Source organism: Engystomops pustulosus, chromosome 4 (assembly GCF_040894005.1).
Source record: "Engystomops pustulosus chromosome 4, aEngPut4.maternal, whole genome shotgun sequence".
NCBI classification, from domain to species: Eukaryota; Metazoa; Chordata; class Amphibia; order Anura; family Leptodactylidae; genus Engystomops; species Engystomops pustulosus.
This window is the reverse complement of record NC_092414.1, coordinates 191971614-191992083: the sequence shown is the minus strand read 5'-3', so window position 1 is coordinate 191992083 and position 20470 is coordinate 191971614. Positions and strand designations below refer to the sequence as shown.

At 43.4% G+C, this 20470-nt stretch overlaps 1 protein-coding gene across 2 annotated transcripts; it reads right to left on the bottom strand.

The window, feature by feature from the left end:
- Positions 1-724: 724 nt before the first annotated feature.
- Positions 725-19137, bottom strand: SLC25A37 (solute carrier family 25 member 37). 2 transcript variants are annotated; one of them, XM_072149093.1, is made up of 4 exons: positions 19056-19137; positions 9949-10177; positions 8760-8816; positions 725-5205 (listed from the first exon to the last, which is right to left on the bottom strand). In XM_072149093.1, the coding sequence occupies exons 2-4, from the start codon at positions 10169-10171 to the stop codon at positions 4703-4705; spliced, it is 783 nt and encodes a 260-aa protein (XP_072005194.1). In that variant the 5' UTR covers positions 10172-10177; positions 19056-19137; the 3' UTR covers positions 725-4702. The 2 variants fall into 2 exon arrangements, with proteins under 2 accessions (XP_072005194.1, XP_072005193.1); XM_072149092.1 differs by lacking the exon at positions 19056-19137 and adding an exon at positions 18735-19045.
- Positions 19138-20470: the final 1333 nt, after the last annotated feature.

Below are 20470 nucleotides of genomic sequence, written 5' to 3'. Positions count from 1 at the left end.
TTTTACCGATCCTGGACCACCCGCTATAGACAGGATGCATAGACAGAAGGGGGCATGATATGTCATATAGTGGGGTGCATGGCACTACATAACATATGGCATCTAATAGTGGGGGGCAGCTTTAGACAAATAAAAAAAAAAATTAACAAAAAAAAAAAAAAATTGGGGGAAAAATAAAACAACACATTAGCAACACAATGTATAATGGGTATTATTGGGTAGTCCTATATATTAGATGCAAGGTGGGAAGCAAGTCATAAATCTATGAATAATAAATTTTCCTGCCTGTCAGTCATTACTAAAACTAGGAGATAAGCGGCGTCAGATCTGCCGCTGATCCATACCGCAGGTATGGAATATACTGGCCACATCTACAAAGCTCCTAATACAACTCTCCCAAAATGAAAGGGCAAAAATAGAGATAAAACTTGCAAGAATCTACAACTTTACTGTAATACATACAGTAACCAGCAGGGGGCAGTATCACATCAAGGTCTACTGCATCTAACATACTCATCCGCATCGATAAATTAAAGTAAAAATAATAAATTGATGTGTAAAGCTACGGAATATGATGGCGCTATATATATATAAGATTATTATTATAAATTAAATAAAAATCACTTCTCCTGCAGTAACACAGCCCCCCTGCAGATGGCGCCAGGGTAACAGCCTTATCCGCTCCTGCATATGTAATCCACCCCCCCCCCCCCCCCCCCCGAAATTACACTTTCCCAAGTGGAAGAGAAGTTTGGGATTATTTTTAGACTTTTTGCTTTTTTTTGTGCCATTTTCGCTTTAAAAACATTTTAAAAATACAGATTCCTGCTAAATTTACTTTTTAAAGGGATCCTTTATCCACCTCCACTGATGGAATTTTCTGTAGTTCCCATTGTTACGAATTATTTTTGTTAGAAGTGACCTCACAATATGCTAATAAGGCTTTCAGGATTCAAGTGGGCGGTCCTGAGCGGGATAAAAGCTCTAAGTGCCACCCACCTGACTAATTACATTATAGTAGGTAAACTACACCAGTAGGGGGCAGCATCTCCACTATGTCCATACGGATGCAATTACATACAAGTGTTACTGTAGATAATAGGCGGAGCTTAGTGGTCAGGTGACCACATAGGCACAATGTGATTGATCATGTTCTTTTTAGCGGGTTTTAACTTTTAAGTGTGTAGGATATTTTTGCGCTGTTCATAGACATTAGACTGTTCTAGTCCATGGTGGCAGGGGGAGGCGATAGGCTTATGTCCAAAAAGGGAGAGGGGAACGCTATTCTGTTTTAAGGCAATTACTTATCAATCTAATGATATGCAGCAGCCCTAGAGCGCCCCCTACTGCTCATACAAGAAGAGCAAAGTGTGCGTGTTTGATCCTTCAACTACCATCATCAGCAGTAGCTCCATGCATACACCTATAGCTTCGGACCTATATAGATCCCTACCGATCATATGGTGTATAATGTCCCTTGTGCATGCGGTTATAGAGCAGGATGAGCAGAATAGACCATTACAGCTTTCTGGAAGAGATATGAATAGAGATTTTGGTAAATCTTAGCTTCAGGGGTCCAGTGGGCGGTGCTACTTAGTAACTGACATCTATTTCTATAAGCACACTAAGAGCGGGCTGACGATTTCTCATTGGACCCCTATACATAGTGAGTTTGGAATGCAAACAAAGACTGCAGCGGACCTCCCACTGGACTCCAAACAGCAATATAAGCTTTATCTGTATGAACCTGCATACAGAAAGAATTGAGGGACCGCCCACTGGACTCCCGAGCAGAGAAACAGCATGCTTCTCCCATATGCCTGCGCATACAGAGACCACCTTAATCCACCTAGGTAGACCCCCCATTGGACTCCCGAGCAGAGAAACAGCATTGCATGCTTCTCCCATATGACTAAGCATACAGAGATGGCTATAAACCACCTAGGTAGACCGCCCACTGGACTCCCAAGGATAAAATGATTAAAAAACGTAAAAAAATTTTACCCACTAAACAATATACAAATCTGCTCAGCACCTCCTGCTCTATAACAAGCAGCCCACACATCACAATCAGCAGGACGTTGAACATAATGGGTAGACCATCCCTTTAACCCCTTCGCGTCTATGCCATTTTAGACCTTCAGGACCAGGCCTGATTTTTTAAATTTGCCCTGTGTCATTATAGGTGGTTATAACTTTGTGACGCTTTAACATATCCAGGGGATTTTGAGATTGTTTTACCGTCACACATTGTACTTCAAAGTAATAGAAAAATTTTGATGATATCTTTTGTGTTTAGTTATGAATAAAATTGAAATTTGGCTAAAATTTCTGAAAATTTTTCATTTTCAAAGTTCAAAATTTTCTGCTTTTCAGGCAGATAGTCATAGCACCCAAGTAACTTTATAACTAACATTTCCCGAATGTCTGCTTTATATTGGCGCAGGGTTTTATGCATCTTCTCTCTTTTCTAGGTTGTTAGGAGGTTCAGAATTTTGGGTGCAATTTTTCTCATTTTTATGAAAATCGCCAAAACCCTTATTTAGAGGCACATGCTCAGGTCTAAGTGACTTTGAGAGGCCTAAACAGCAGTAAAACCCCATGTATCACGCCATTTTAGAAACTACACCCCTCAATGTGTAAAAAATCAACTTTAAGAAGTATGTTAACCCTTTAGATGCTTCACAGTGGTTAAAACAAAATGGAGGTCTAATTTACAAGCTGTCATTTTTTTTAGACAATATATTAATTTTGGCCAAAAATTAAACCGTCACAAAGTATTAAATGACAAAAAACTCCACAAAGTTTGATACCCAATTTCTCCCGAGTATAAGGATGCCCCATATGTGGTGGTGACTGCTGTACGGCCGCACGGCCGGGCATAGAAGGGAAGCTGCGCCATTCAGAACAGATCTGCAATGTCACATCTTACAGGCTATAAAATGTTTATTTTTTTGTAATTTGGACATATGGGGGATTATTTTTTTTGTGGATGAAATCCACTTTTCAGGGACATCATTTACGGTGGGGCTCAATAGCCAATAATCAGATTTTATTAACTCTTTCTTGGTGGTGGTTAAAAAAATCAATTCTTGTTTATGGTTTTTAGCATTTTTTTCGCCGGACGTTCACCATACCATAAAAATAATGTGTTATATTTATTCTACGGGTCATCACGATTACAGCGATACCCCATTTATATGGCTTTTTTATGGTTAACTTGTTTTGCAGAATATAGAACTAATTTTGTGAGAAATTTGCTTGTTTTTGCTTGCCGTGTAACAATGGGCAGAACATTTATATTTTTTGGTTTACAGAGTTGGTTTATAGCTTATTTTTTGCGGGACAAGCTGTACTTATTCTTGGTATCATGTTGGGGTAAATTTTACTTTTTGATTACTTTTTATGCGCTTTTTATGAGGTCAGATGTGAAAATTTCATAATTTTTGCAAGTTTTTTTGTGTTTTTTTTTACGCCGTTCACCGTACGGGTTCAGTGACGATTTTATTCTATTGTACGGGTTGTAACGGACGTTGTGATGCCCAATATGTTGTCTTTTTTTTGTGATTTTCACTTTTTTATGTTTTATTGTATTATTGCATGGGATGGGACTTCAAGGGACTTTTATTCTTTTTTAATAATTTTTTTTAATTGCACTTTTTTTTTTTTAACTTTTTTTTACTGTTTTATTTTGTCCCAGGGTGGGACATGAACAAGTGATCATTTGATCACTTGTTCATTGTAATATACTGCAATACTAATGTATTGCAGCATATTACATAGTCAGCCTATGCATTCTGCATAGGCTGATATCAGCACTGTTAGGATCGTGCTGTAAGCACGATCCTAACAGGCTTCTAGTGAAGGCAACCCTGGGGGCCTTATCGGGCTTCAGGGTTGCCATGGCAACGATCGGCACCTCCGTGCCATGCACGGAGGGTGCCGATCGTCGCGGCGATTCACTATAGACGCTGCGGTCACAATGACCGCGGCGTCTATAGGGTTAAACAGCCGGGATCGCGATAGTCGCGATCCTGGCTGTTACTGCGGGATCCCGGCTACCGCGTACCGCCGGGATCCCGCGGCGATCGCCCGGGCTCAGCTTCTGAGCCCGGGTGATCGCCATGACGTGATACTACGTCAAGGTGCGGGAACGACCCGCATCCTATGACGTAGTATCACGTCAGGGTGCGGGAAGGGGTTAAAAGCGAGAAGCTTACCATCTGCATCATAAAAAACATTCACGCCCGGAATATTAACCCTGTCTGTTCCACTATAGAAAAACATGGCATAAAAATTATTTACATTCTCAAAGGCCACAGAAAACCTGACACATATATATATATATTCATTCTTTCTCTGGATTGTGCGTCATCGCGTTCTAGTAGAGTATCATAAATAAATAGATATTATATAATATAGGTGGATATATAGCACTTGTGGGCAGTGATCATACTCTCTATAGATCTGTATCATATATACACTTGTATGCTGCTACAGCAAAACTACAACCCAGCATTGCTGGTCACCAGTCTATACAAGGGCGCCCCCACCAGGTAGGAGACACTTACTGCTTGTCATTTGGAATCGGAATAATCAAATATAAAGGGAATTTTTTGCAGATTTAAAAATAATCATTTCCGGATCCGTCTCCAATGGCTTCCTCTCCTCTGTGAGCGGCGTGTATATATCTATATATACTCTAATGTTTGTTCTTGCTCAGAAAGTACTTGAAGAATTCATACACGGACCACGCAATGGCCGTGGAAGGCATCTGGTATATGACCCGGGCTTGTACACCCTTGAAATAGCCCGCCATGCCCCCAAGTTGGTAGACCGTCCTGATGGCGTTGGCCATGCCCGATAGATGTCCGCTGATGTTGACGGAGCTGAGGGCCATGTTCTCTTGCGTGTTTAGTAAGGTCTTGCACACGTCCAGGGGAGTGGTGGCTGCGGCGGCCACGGCCCCGGCGATGGCTCCGGACACTATGTGAGAGCCGGGGTGGTACTGCCGCTGCGGGTTCAGCTGTTCTTGGGTGAACTCATACATGATGAAGTGAATGGCTTGAAAGGGGATGTTCATGAAGAGCTGGGTGCTGTAACTCCGATAGAAGGCCCCCACACCCTCCGTCCTGCTCACAGTGCGGATGCAATGCAGCATGCTCCTGTAGGGGGAGTTGTACATCTGCATCCTCTGCTTCACCACTAGGGATAGGGGGAAACAAAAAAAAGTAAAAAAATTATTGTCTGCAATCCATAATGTGTACAACATGAGAAGAACTGTAGAAACAGGACAGCGTTACTGTACATAGATTGTAAGCTCTTGTGAGCGGGGCCCTCATGCCCATTGTTATCGCTACGCCTTGTTGTGTTTGTATATGTACCCCAGGACCTGTAATGCACTGCACAATATTACGTTTATAAAGTTAAGACACTCATACGGGTATTATCTTCTTCAGTTTAGGCAAAGTTTATGGGGGAGATTTATCACCGCTTCTACATCTATCATCAAAATCCATCCTGATAAACCAGGGACACTTACTGATAGATCCAGGCACTGTGACTGTGGTAATCTTCTTATATTTGTTATCCATGGCCTCCTTCCTTCTAAAATCAACTATTAAAATTATGCTACGGAGCCAGAAGGGCTCTAGACGTCTTACAAGAGCCCCGCTGTGCTGTAGCTTCACATTCAGTTATACTGTCTCCCCTCCACCTGCTCCATCAGCACTTCCCTTTGCTTGTTGTAATATCACAAAGTGGGAGAGAGGAAGGGCTCCTCCACAGTGTAACAGGCTGTGAAGCTACAGCACAAAAGTTGATTTTAGAAGAAAGGAGGCCAGGGATAACATTACCACAGTCCCTGTGTCTGAATCTATGAGTTCGGGTAGCCGATTTAGGCTACATTCACCCGACTGTCGTGGGGGCATATATATATATATTCCTATAGGCGGCAATAGGCACTAGGTGGCGGTACGTGACATGCAACATAATGGAAACCGTGGAGCCACAACATTTACACAGTTTGAGGTGGATCCGGACGTCCAGGACATGTGTCACACGCTTCATGTGTAATAAAATACTACATAAAAACTTGCAGCATTTTCCCGACTCCATGCGGCCGCAGAGGTCAGATAGAAAACTTCTAGCGGTTTTTTACAAGGTCTCTTCTGCAAATATTGTACAAGGACATTTTTCTATGAATCTCAACTAAGGAGTGCAAAATGCTTCACAGAAGCCTGGACACAATTTATTTTAGAGGTGGTTATTATAAAAAAAATAAATATAATATATAGAAATATATAGAACGGGAGAATGCATTATTGCGTTTTGCTTTAAATGGGGTTATTGGGACTCATGCAAAATAGGGGTCATCGCAGATCAGTTTCCCTACCATCTGCAGGGGTAGGACAAGAACTATAGGTTTTCGCTGGTTCCTTTGGTCTGTATACCCGCAGCCTGTAGATATAGTAGCAGCTTTGTAGGGGAAGCACAAGTCAGAGGACAAAGATGGGAGTTGCATTACTGTGTCCTGTCTGTACTAGGAACACACATTCGGGTAGTTAGACTGAGCGACCCATCAGCCCCATTACACAGCTCTAGCTGGAGGCACCAAAAGTTAGACCTCCAGCAATCCATGCAATAGACCCATCTATATATTGACCCTGGAGGACCCCCTTACCTAGTACCCTAGTGTAACACATGTAGGTACGCTCGCTTGTCAATGTATTCAGAGAGGAATTTACATTCCGGATTTCTAGGTCAGGTGACAGGATAATGCAGAGTAATACAACCTCCTGATAATAGGAGTTCAGTTCCTTTAATATCACTCTTTGCTTTGAGTGTCTAGAAAAAGTCTAGAAATCTTATATTTTTTTTTTTTTTGCTACAGCTGCAGTTTCGTCTCAATGTATCCGTGTCAGCAAGGGGTTAAAGACTGGTGAGAACAGACAAGTGTATAGACCAGTGCTTTTCAACCAGCAGGGGGCATCTATGCAAATAGAGGGAGGTGTAAAGTGCAGTGTATGGTGGGCTGTAGCAAGTTGTATAGACCCCATAAGACGCCCCACAGAAGCCATGTTCCCCGTCACACTGATCTCTTCACTCCCATGACTCTGCCACCAGCGAGTTACACATCTTCCTGTCCTGATCTGCACCGGAGAATGAAATCCCAAGTGACGCAACGTGTGAGTCACGTCCTAGAGAAGCGAGGTCGCCCTGCTGACAAGCAATGGTCTGCAGCTGTGTGAACAATGACCTTACATAGAAGTCACCGAGCTATGGCACCTACATATACAGTAGCAGGTACAACAGCCCTGACGATATTGTGGGTTTGGCTAGTGCTCACCGAATGTGTGTACCCACCTTATGTCAACAAATATTCTCAACCTACGAATACAGACACAGCCGGCAGCAAGAAAACATCTAAACACTAGAAATTAAAGGGATGTTCCAGCACTTAAAGATTTAACACCAGTCACCACTACTGATCAAGTGTGTGAAGCCTAAGGGTGATGTCACACATGGCGTTTTGAACCCGTTTTTGGTCCGTTTTTAAACAGTCAAATATAAAAACAGGTTTTACCAATTATCTTAATTAAAACTGATCAAAAACGGATGCGTTTTCAAAAATGCATGCTTTTTTTTAATGCGTACGATTTTGGACAGACTGCTTAAAAAACGGACAATCAACCTAATGCTGCAGCTTCTGCACCCTTTACCAAGCACAGTACCACACATAGTACAGTGGCCGCACTAGGTATTGCAGCTCCACCATGTGGCTGACAGCCGCAAGATCCCTAGTCTCTGAAGCAGTAGAACTGTAGCACACAGTAACCCTGAAGCCTTCAAACAGAAGCTTACCTATCCAATACTGATGACATAATAAGGGTAACAGGATAGGCCTATAAAGGGAACTTTGTTTCAGCCCACTAAGCTAGTAGTTCCCTTTAGTTAGCGTAGGCAATATCTGTAGAGAATTCCGTCTTTTATGTGAAATGTGCCCTCTTTTATGTGAAATCTTACTCGTTTAACTAGAAAAATCGGGCAAATCTGACTCTACTCACCTCACTTTCACACGAGACGAGTCAAGTTTAGGTGTGATGCCACTTCAGAAGCCCCCCCCATCTTCTGTTCTATAGCACCTAGAAACATGCTTTTTGCATCATATTAAAAGATAAGAATTTCATCTTTCAAATGGTTCTGTAATCTACAGAACTGGACAGTTTAAAAAAAAAAAATTAGATGAAAACTGGATCTTTATCCGCAGCTTGCATTTCCAAATGCAAATTCTAGTCGTCTGTTTCTCTGGTTCTGTATCTCACAAAGCCCTAAACCTGAAATATGAGATTCTTATCTTTAAAATGACATGCTTCTAGGTACTACAGAACAGAAGATAGAGGCTTATACCACCGCAAGCACTGAACTGGATGCAACTCATGTGAAAATGAGGCGAGAAGAGTCACATTTGCCGGAGTGGGAATTTTTAATAGGTAAACGAGAAAGATTTCATGTAAGAGACGGAATTCTACATTTCATAACCTACCCGAGGGGACTAGTAGTTTAGTGGGGTAAACGTGGAGACAGGCTCTTTGTAAATACTAGGCACAGTAAAAGGTTACATCACTTACCAGAGGTTACATGTTATTTACCCAGTACCAGAGCGACCTGCGACAAGCTACAGATTGTGCAAATAGAATAAAGTTGAATAAAATAAACAAAAAGGACTAGAAAAGGTAAAAAATGATGATGTACAGTACCTTCCGCAGGGTTCATGACAGCATCGTGCAGCACCGTGGCCAGACTTCCTGCCACCCCTACAGACAAACCAAAAATTAGGCATTAGTCATGGCTGAGGATGTGACCAATTTATAGGAAAATGCTGGACGCCCCTAAATTTAGTTATTTTATCCAAATAGATTTAAAAAAAATGGGAAAATGTGTATTTGGAATGCAGCTAATGGAAAAAGAACTGGATCAACTTTGATAACTGTATTATATGAGAATTTCAGGTTGATTTACAGGACCCATTGGTCAGTTCCCCAGCAATCAGATACATATTTCTGATGCTGTATATAGGTGATGTGATCATTTGGGTCCCAGAATTTTCACAAGAATTGAGGTCCCAGGCACCTCTATGGGACACCCACTCCATAAAACTGAATGGGCTTGAGGTCAAACATGTGCACCACTGCTCCATCCACATACAGCATTTTGGTCATGGTGTCATTTGAGTACCAATCCCTCTAAAGATGCATTTTTCTGCTACCTTCACCCACCACTGGAGGGAGCTTAGCCCATTCTGTATGCAACTAGCTACTAAGCTCCCCCTAGTGGTGGCTTCAGTATATATTAAATGTCCATCCTGTGAATTTGGTGGATCTATTGGTTATCAGTGGCATTACCCTTCATTCAAACTGGCCAAATCTCTCTCTATAAAGACAAGAACCCCTCTATTAATGGTTAATATGTACAGGCTTGAAACTCCTCTCCTCCCATATCCTCATGACAACACAAATAGTCTTAGGCTTACAACATTCGACATGATGTGATAAACATCCTCATCAATGTTCACATATTAAATGATCAGTATTGCAGCAAATTAGAATTTGGATAACTTGTCAATTTCGGATCTCTACTTTCTCAGGTTTGTTCTCTTTAGAAGGCTCCATGTACATGACCATGTGCTTCAACATGGCGAAACACACAGCTGGGTGGAAAGTTACAAATCAGACCGCAGGTAGGTACCGCTTTCTCTTTCGTGGTGCGGACACCCGGCTCAGTCATGATGCATTCAGAAGCTGTGAGCTCACCGCACCGTGACCGGGTGTAATAGACTAAAATTTGTGTGGCCAGATTGCTCCCCCAATACAGCCGTGTATATGGGGCCCAAGGCTGGAAAATTGTAGCCCAACAATCGTGGGCTGTACCAATGACTCAGAACCTTACCGTTAGCCACGTGACTGTTGCCGACGTGATTAATCATGCCCCCTATGGTGGTCTTCATCTTCTCATAGCAGGCGAAGTACAGAGCATGTGCCGGGCCCGCTCCCAACATGGTCACATTGATGCCTCGCAAAGGGGTCAGCAGCCCTTCACTGCGGATCATCCTCCTCAAAGCCTCCATGACTCCTCGGTACTGGGCGTTGGGATCTGGCTGCAAACTCTGCATTCTGGTCTGGAAAAAATAATAATAATAATGAAATAAACACATTACAGCACATAAATGATCAGCTGGTAGAGGTAGTGTGATGGCATTATGCGGATGTTACTGTGACACGTGCCACCTATCTGAACATTGTACAAGACCCCCTTAATAAGGCATTTTAGTTCACAAATTTCTATGGCAGGTCTTTGAGGTGTAAAAAGGGCATAAAAATTATCTTTCATTAGGCAGATGCCAGTGCCTATACCTGATCTTTGGTTTCCCACTGAGATTAGCAGTGCCGCAGAGGCCTTAGCACCGCTTATCCAGCACAAATAATCGGGCCCTGTGTGCAGGTTACAGCTCCGGGCTGGAGTCCAGCTAATGCTTAATAGGATAATGTGTCTATAATCCGAGTCGATAAATCTCTGAACCTTGTGCATTATACAAACAGGATTACACAACCCCGGTGTGACAATAATTACTACACAATCCCGGGACACATCCGCGAGCGGCACCATTATACTGACAGTGACAGGGTCAGCGGGCCAGCACCCTGCTACCAGGCGTGTCCATACATGACCCGGTCTAGAGACGCATCAGAACACAATGTGACAGCTGGGAGAAAAACAGACTAGGCGTGCCAGGCAATGCCCAGCACCACCCCATGCATGGCATCACAGAGATGCAGGAGTCTAATGAATTTCCACTAATGTGAACACTCCCTATAAATCATTTTAGGAAGAGCTCATAGACTGCAGGAATGATGCCGTCTACTGCACTTGTGTCCTGTTGATGGATCCACAAGGTAATGTCACTTACTACACGTCACTAACAATAGGCGCTTGTGCCGTCTTCCTACGCATGAATGTCATCCGATACTATATATAACCACCATACAGCGACCTTCATGACAATGATATTGTTGAAGCTTTCATTATGTACCAAGGGCATACAACTTGGGAGCGTCTCTTCCACCATTTGCTCCTCTCCATAAAATAATCCATAACTCAAACACTTTTTGCAAAACTGCTTTGTAAACAGGTCTGCAATTGCCTTTTTTACCCCTAGATTTTAAAGGCATCTTCTGTTACTAGTAAAGGGGGTCAGCCACATCACAAAAGATGACCATACACACTCAGCGGTCCCCAAGCACTGGGCCATGAGGTGGGAAAGTGAAAGAGGGACACAATGGTGCCCACGAGACTGGTATCATATTTTTTGGACTATAAGGCGCACAAAAAATCCTTTGATTTTCTCAGAAATCAAAGGTGCTCCTTGTAGTCTAGTGCACCTTATATTTGAACCGTACTTACAGACAACAGCTGCCATGAACTGTGCACAGGTCTGCCACCTGCTGGTCATTCATCCTTATAATCAGGTGCGCCCTATATATGAACCTAGACATTTTAGCAGGCGTTTATTGATGGTGCGCCTTATAGTCTGAAAAATACAGTAGATATGAGGGATATTCCTCCAATGAACCCGGGTGGGCACATTCATAGGGAAAAAGCATAGACGCAACATGTATCGATTAAGTAATCCGTCCTGTGTGGTAACTATGCACGGCTATGTAAACAGCCTATCAGAGCCCAGATAAGATTGCGTGGGCTCCTTCCTCATTCCTTCCTTCTGCAAAAAAAAAAAAAAAACTTCTGACAAATGTAGTGCCATTTTTAGGCATTAATGCGATTGGCCACATATTTTTGCCATTACCCAACATGTAAAAGTTTTGAGCTGCTACTACGATAGACCTTGTGTCTATGTATTATAATTTCCTCTATGGGATGGAGAGATATATGTATACAGTAGATATACAAAACACAAAATGCATTCTAAAGGGAATGTATTATTATTACTGCACATCTTCTTTTACCCCTTCGATTTTGCGCTTGCTTTTTTCTTTTTCCATGTACAGAGCTTTACAAGGGCTTGTTTTCTCCGTAACCAATTTAATTTTACATGGCTACAATTTTTTGGACCGTTGCACCATATGATCACGTTTTATAAAAAAAAAAATTTATGAAATGCAAAAAGTGGCGTTTTGGACATTTGGGCATTTTTTTTTCTCTTACGGCGTTCACTGCGGGTAATAACCATTTTTATATATTGATAGATCAGGCTTTTAGGGACACCATCACTTAAGTGCCGCCATTGCATTTGATGGTGGCATTTAAGAGGTTAAACCCCGCAATCAGTGCCAACATTATGCAGCCAACGCTCGTTGTGCATGGAGTAGGAACAGCGCTTGGTGAGGTAATTCCCGCCTCCTTACAAGCGTGTTGCTAGTACCAGCCCCGTCTCCTTGTTCTCCCCGTTCTCCTGGGATCTAGTCTCAAAACCTGCATGCACATTGTGGGTTTCTCCCTCTGGGAGACTAAAGGGGAGATGACATGTGCACTGCGCATGCGCGAGTTTTGAGACAAGACCGCGGGAGGATGGGGAGGAGACTAAGAACAAGGAGGCAGGGCTGGCACCAGCTCCACACTTGTAAGGAGGTGGGACTTACCTGACAAGCCGGCTGGGAGGGTGGATGAATGCTTGACTACTGTACCCCGAACCCCTCCCCCATGACTGGTTACTGTCCAAAGATATAACTATTTATTTCACCATAAAGGTAGAATTGGGCATTGATAAACACATGTGCACAAAAAAAGGACCTACAAAATACATTTGCTGGTTTATAAGCAGTTTCCCTGGTGACAGGTTCCCCTTAAAGGGAACATGTCAGCAGAAATACACTTAATAAACCACTACATGTATGTTGTGAAGCAGCTGAACACCTTCCAGATCATATTTCTTTCATGGCCCAGTGTGATCATCCAGAAAATCAACTGTGAAGTGAATGTAAATTTGTTGTATAAAGTCCCCTGTCTCAGAAAGCCCCCTTTACTGTAACTGACCGTCCTGCACCCAGATCATGTGAAGTCTGGTTCATGAAAGTGGTGTTGTGAGGCAGGGAGAGCTTGACTTCATTGTTAAACTCTCCACCTCCTTGACTTTATACTAGCAGTTTACAGTTGACTTCAAAGTTGATTTTCTGGGTGATGGAGCCATCCTGGGCTATGAAAGAAACATGAGTTGCTAGACAAATACTGGTAGGAGTTTATTAGGCCAGTTTTTGATGACAGGTTCCCTTTAACAAGCCCTCATACAACACTCAAAATAAAAAACAGAAAAAGTTCTGTATTCTGTGAAGAGGGAAGCAAAAAAAAAAAAAAAAATGGAAAAAGAATTACAGAAAAGGGAACAGGGGTTAATAATAACATTGGTAAAATATAACATCTTTGTGTGCTTCTACATAGGATACGGGGAGTACCAAATGTGTTTATTCAGAAAGTAGTTCAATCCACCTCTGCCATATCTGTAAGCAGCTTAGGGTCTACCAGGTTCTACCCCCGGGGCTGCCCTCCTGCCCCGCACAGATATCATTTCACAATATTCATCAGTCCGCGCCAGGAATGACTTGGCACTTTTACCTCAGACATTCAGGGTGGGGAAGTTATACGAGCGTTTAGTAAGATCCTGATATCAGACACTTGTGAGGTGAAGTGCCGCCCGGGCAGTGCCGCTGGTTTATGAACTCGCTGTATATGTAACCACTGAATGGCAGATGTGTGCCAGCGATCATTTGTATAAACCGTGCCCGCCACGTGATGAATACTTTCCCTGCAATTCTGGAAATCCTCAGCATTACAAGACTCAGGCAATTTACCACAAGCCTTCTGAGGAAGTTTGGGGATTTCAAAAGGCCTGGCATCTAGTGCCACACTGCCAGGATAGTCCTATTAATACTACCAAAACAACATGAGGTGTTCATGAGTAGTTCTCTTCTCTCGAGTTGTGAAATTATTAACTTAGATCTTCATTTTATTAGTGACAAAGGCTAAAAGAGTTTTTACTTAGATCTAACAACTACCAGAGTTCCGTATGGGAAGCCATGATGGTAGTCACTCAGTATTCCACACCAGGCTATGTAATTACAAGTTTTACAATGATGATAAAGGCAGAAGACATATAAGGAAGGAGGATGTAAAAAGAACAGACAGTCAGCAAGATCCTGTCATAATCCTAGCAGACCACCAGGACCCTCCCTCCAGTATATAAATACACATCAGCTAGACTTATCATATTAACTTCTATTTAGTCATATCAGTTTCTGGAAAAGTTGAGTTACATGCAATATAGCTGTTGGTACAGGTACCCAACTACCCGCACCACTTAAAAGGAACCCCACATTCACAGCCGATTCATTGAATTGTCCATTGAGCAGGGCCTGAAGGGAGGAGCACGACTCTAGGTTCTAGCAAGGTTCTAGGAATGAGTCGCGCTCCTCCCTTCAGACCCTGCACCATGTGTTATTCAATAAACAAGCTTTGACTTGGAGATTTATTCTTTAACGGAAATTGCTATAGTCGTTTCCCATATGAATTCCAGATTGATATACTTTACAACCAATACAATGTAGCAAACCATCAGGGGAAAAAAAAAAAAAGAATATTGTTTAGGCCCAGTTCACATCTATGTTAGATCTTCAATTACTTCAACACCAGGAGTGGTCAAATACACAGCACAGGTCTTTCCGGCAACTACACACAGGTAATGTATAAAGGAAAGACTTATCTCTGTGTTGTGTATGTCCAGGTTCTGGCTCACAACTGAACACCTAACGGAGATGTGAAATGGGCCTAAGGCTACATTCAGACTAACGTGTGCCCGCCGTACCGTAACATGGCGGGCACACATCGGCGCACAGGAGAGGAGGAGGTGGTGAGTTCTGCTCGCCCCTCTCCATAGAGATGCATGGCACTTGGTGCCGTAATATGGGAAAAGATAGGACATGTCCTCGCTTTTCCCCGCGTATAGAACGGTAAGGTGCCGCACACCACTCCGTACAGCTCTGTGCACCCATTGCCAGCCGATGGGGGACATATATACGACGGCCGTATATACAACCCCCAAAGGTTGTGTGAACGCAGCCAAAGTATATCTTGTTCCCTGATAATTTGCTACATTGTATTGGTAGTAAAATATATCAATCTGGAATCCAGACATGTCAGAAGGGATATAATTGTTGCAATATCATTTACAGGAAATCTATACTTGCTGTAAGGGTCTAAGAGAGACGGAAAAAGCAGAGCATAGACCTCTGCTACCTTCCAAGGGACCAAAAAAAAAAAAAAAGCACTGGTGATCAGATTCATTGTGCATTGCCAGTACAATACTAGTGTGCCACCCACTACAAATACTACACTGTACATATACTAGTGATAGAAGAGGACTCCCCCTGCACGTGTAATACCAAACCTTTATATATGTCACAGCAGATAGAAGAGTAAAAGAGGAAAGCTAAGGACAAAGATCAATGGGAGGGAGGGAGGGAGGGGGCACAGGGCACAACCATGACCTGCTACCTACAAAGCTTCACACGAGACTTCACAATCCGCCAAATGTGATAAACTCTCCGTTAAATGACATGCAGAAAATGTATTAAGACCCTGAGAATTATGAAACTATATAGCACTGCTCAGATGGGGGCGCTATACGGTCACACAGAAGAGCCTGGCTGCCATGATATAGTGTATAGATATGACTGGGCAGAGATACCTCTACACTATGACACCTACAGGAAAGTGCTTTCACCATCATCAAATCTTTCTGCTAGGATTCAATTAAGGAAGAAATTTCCCCTAGTAAACTGGTCTCCACCTTATAGGAATTTTTGGCCTTCCTGGGGATCAACACTGTAGGATTACAGGTCAGACGTGATGGACTGACTTCTTTTCAAGCTTTTCAACTTATGTAATAAAGAATTGAGAAATGTTACAGAAGAAGTTGTTACTTCCACATAGGGCCCATACACCTTCACTGTCTTGTCCAACCCACAGCTATTCCTCTTGCATCCTCCACACACATGCATTCTTAGTTTGCACGAGTTCTGACCTGTTATTCCCCTGGCAGGCACTTAACCAGAGAACGAAAGGAGAGGACATGTTAAATTCAACATGCCCAATCCTAATTTACCCTGAGTGGGACACACCCTTATACAACACTATCTATAATGCTTGTGAGGGTAATTACAGGCAGTCCCCGTGTTACATACAAGATAGGGTCCGGAGGATTGTTCTTAAGTTGAATTTGTATGCAAGTCGAAACTGTATATTTTATAATGGAAGTTCTAGACAATTTTTTTTCTTTTGCCCCAGTGACAATTGGAGTTTCAAAATTTTGGGTGTAATTGGACCAAGAATTATCAATAAAGCTTCATTACAGACACATTACAGCTGATAATGGCAGTCTGGGACTATAGTAAAGCATCCAGAGAGCTTCACCAGAGGTCACAGTGGGCAGAGGGGTTCGTCTGTAACTATGGGTTGTCTGTAAGTCAATTGTGTCCTTAAGTAGGGGACCGCCTGTATTCTCCAGAACTGTAGATCGAAAAGTGGTGTCCAAAATCACACTGGGGGTTTCTTCACCTCTAAAGTAGTTTTCCTGACATTCAATGTTCACGTCAATCCACAACATAAGACCTCATGCACACAAACGTGTACAGTTTACAGGCCGCAAACAGGGGATTGTGATCCATTGTTTTCGGCTTGCCCCACAAGAACTGCTCACGTGCCAATATCAATAGAAAATGAATGCCTGTGCTGTAAAGATGGGCAGAAATATTACTGTGCAGGAAGACAGTTTGTCTACATCGCAGTGCGTGGGCAGGGGCGGTATTAGGGGGGGAGGCAAACTCGGCATTTGCCCAGGGCCCCCTGCATGTGGACTTTTGTGGGCAGAGGATGTATTGCTCCCTTAATACCCCTTGGTTGAAAATAAACATATGTCTAGTTATCCATCTCCTATAATTTGTCTATTTCCTATCTATATATCTGTCTGTCTAGCCTTTTCTTTATATATCTTCTACGTATTTATCTCCTATTATCTATCCGTCTATAATCGATCATCTGTTCTATAAAATTCTCCTACAGTGCCATATTGCCTTACCTTACTACTGTGTGTAAACTACAAAGTGTTGTTATTGTGCAGGGCTAAAGGAGCCACCCCACTTTGTCTAAAATTGACCCAGGACATGAGCACATAGAAATGAATGATTTAGCTATCACTCATCCCCATTACACGTTCGTGTGTATCAGACCTAAGAGATAGCATGCTGATGAGTGGAAATCTGATTTATGTGAGGAATGGGAACCCCATTATCAGGGTTGGAGGGGTTCTCAGCAGTCAGCATGTAGAAAAGATAAAATGAAACTTGGGTCAACTCCTTTAAGACTACAATTGAGCTCAGGAACAATGATAGCACTGTGCATAGTTACCTAACAGGTGAGAGCAGCACCTGGGTACTGTGTGTCATGCCAACCTTACCAGGGACTATCCACTTCCGCAACAGACAAAAACAAATTATAGAAAGTTATTATTACATGTCCTTACAATGTGCCACTTTCTGATCGGTCATCCAGGGAATATGTAAGGGCGGGCTTCATATTCACTCAAGTGAATGCGTTTGAAACATAGGGGAAATGTGGATTATAATTGCAGCCCCTGAACAGAAAGAATCATAGGGTCTAGAGCTGGATCTCCAATGATAATCCAATCCTGTCTGCACCTTCTCACTCTTCCTATAGTCTCAGATAACCCAAGACATCCTAGGAGCGGTAGTGTTGCAGCAGCTTCAGTTCCAAAAGCCCTGATCTCCAGCCTGAGTTTTTTTTAAGATACTACAACTCCCAGCATTCCTTGATATGGTCAGGTGCTTGCGGCATACCAGGATTTGCAGTTTTCATAATCCACAATTATCATAGTATTGCTTTCCAACGAGTGGATCTGCAGCTCTTGCAAAACTACAACCCGGCATGACCCATGATTGGCAGGCTCTCAAGAAGCATCATTCTCTATCCTGTGGCTCTTCACCTGTAGCAGAGCTTGTTGAACTCCATTGAACTCCTGCCTGTTACTGTCTGCTTGTCCAGAAAGTCATGACAGCATAGACTATATGGCATGCTGGGAGTTGTAGTTTAGCAACAGCTGCAGATGCACAGGTTGGAGCAGTATTAATCACCTGTTACGACACTACAACTCCCAGCAAGCCATTATATTGTAGACACTAGGGCAAGCTGGGAGCTGTAATTCTGCAGAGGTTACAGATCTAAAGGGCAGGGAAGCACTGACCTCCAACCTGTGACCTATAGTTATTGCACCAGCTGCCCAAGCTGGCGCAGTATCACCTGTTACTGTCCACTTGTTGCTACACTACAACTCCCAGCAAGCCATTATATCATATCACGTGGGGGAAAGCTGGGAGTTGTAGTTCTGCAGAGGTTACAACCTATGCCCCTAAAATTATTGTGAAACTACAACTCCCAGCAAGACCCCTTAGCATTGTGTGTGGTGCACGTTGGGAGTTGTAGTCTTGCCACAGGCTGGAGACTATAATAGGGTGATAATGGGGCCCCTGGGAGGTGACATTGCGGAGGCAACTCGACAGTAATGATGGTTCTGTCCCCATATCAGAGCCATACCATGCTCCATGCACAGCGCCATGACACCTGTCACACGGCCCCGCCCCCTCCCGGGCTCTCACCTTGACCGAGTCCACCGGATACATGACCGTGTGCTCCAGGACTCCTGCCACAGCACCAGCCGTCATGTGCGTCAGCGGCGAGACTCCCTCCGGCAGGCTCTCGTATTCATCCCCTTCCCCGGGCAGGGCGGGAACTCCCTCCCTTGCTTCCATTGAGAGACCAGGGCTCCGCAGCTCCATGAAGTTGACAGACACGCGCGCGTGAGCCCCTCCCCCCCGGTGTAGCGAGCAGGCCAAGCTCTGCCCGCCGACTGAAGCCAAACTCTCCTCTCCAGCCTACTACACCGCGGTTACGTCACGGAGGGGTAGGGGCGGGGCTACCTGCCAGTCCGCGCAGCGTCCCTCTGCCTAGGAGACCGAAGTGAGATGGGCGCTGCTGATTGGCTCGAGGCAAGTTACAACTTCAGCCGCGGCCACGCCCAATCGTGGTTGTGGAACGTGGAGGTCACGTGAGCACGCCGGAGAATCGCTCTGGGATGGAATGCGGGAGAGTTCATAATACTTGCGTTCGCTTTCCTTAGGACATGTGATCAGTTTGTAGGCAATGGCAGGAGGGCACTTAGGGGTCACATGTTGTGTTGAGACGTAAGTGCACCTTTAAATGCTGCCCATGTACCTATATAGAGGTGGGGGGGGGGGTCGGGGGGTCATAGCTTAGTTTTAAGATTCCTGCACAAAAACATTACGAAAAACGGACGATTTGCATCAGTTTGATGTCTTTTTTTAAAAATATCCTCATAAACTGTAGTCAACGAGTGATTGATCCGTGAAAACATATCTAACGAGGGCATGTACTAGATTTTAATGGATTCGTTAAAATGTTGCGCTGTTATTCCCCGTTTTCAGCTGGCCCTTTCGCAGCACTAAAATGTATTTGGTAGGCTCCCAAAAAGTATGGCACAGATGGGTGTAGTATCAGACTACGCAGGGTTTGTCTGTGGTCTGTTACCATGGAAGCGCACAACTCTGCACACCATCTGTGAACACAAACACATTTACAATGATCTAAATCATTTTCTGTTATTGACATCATGTCCATCGCATTTTATTAATGTGAAAACCCTCTTATTAGGCTCTGACAGGGCTGGGTCCCGGTGATGTGGTAGCCGGTCATGAAAGGAGTCTTTGTTACGTGTGATTAGCCGTAAATCTGGATTTCTTGGAATGAACGCATGGCACACATAGGATCCGCAGCTTCGGACTTGATCCTTTATGCATCTAGCATGATCGTCGGGTTTAAGTTTCGCTTTTCTGGAAATTCCACTCAAAAGTGAAAGTGGAATTTCCCTGTAATATCCCTGGATAGGATCTAGTTTAGGATTAACACATTCCCAAGGCTCTGTCTGACATTTTCACAGCTTTCAATGGGTCATGTGTGTTGTGTTCCAGATCAGGATTATTCACGTAACCATATGAATTAGGAATATATACCTGGATGCTGCCATTCCCTTTGTCAATAGGTTGTGTGTCTGATGCTGTCAGCATAGGATAGAGGCAGACAGTTATTTAAAGGACATCTACCACCAGGACTAAGGATTGTAAACCAAGCACACTGACATACTGGTGTGTGTCCCCTCTGGCAGGATCAGTTCATTTTATAGCTTCTAATTCCCCGGTTTTTACAAAAAGGATTTTTAAAATTATGCAAATCAGCATGAGGGGCTCCAGGCTCTATAGGTTTTAATGAAGCCTGGAGCCCCTCAGACTCATTTGCATATTTTAAAGCCTTTTATTCA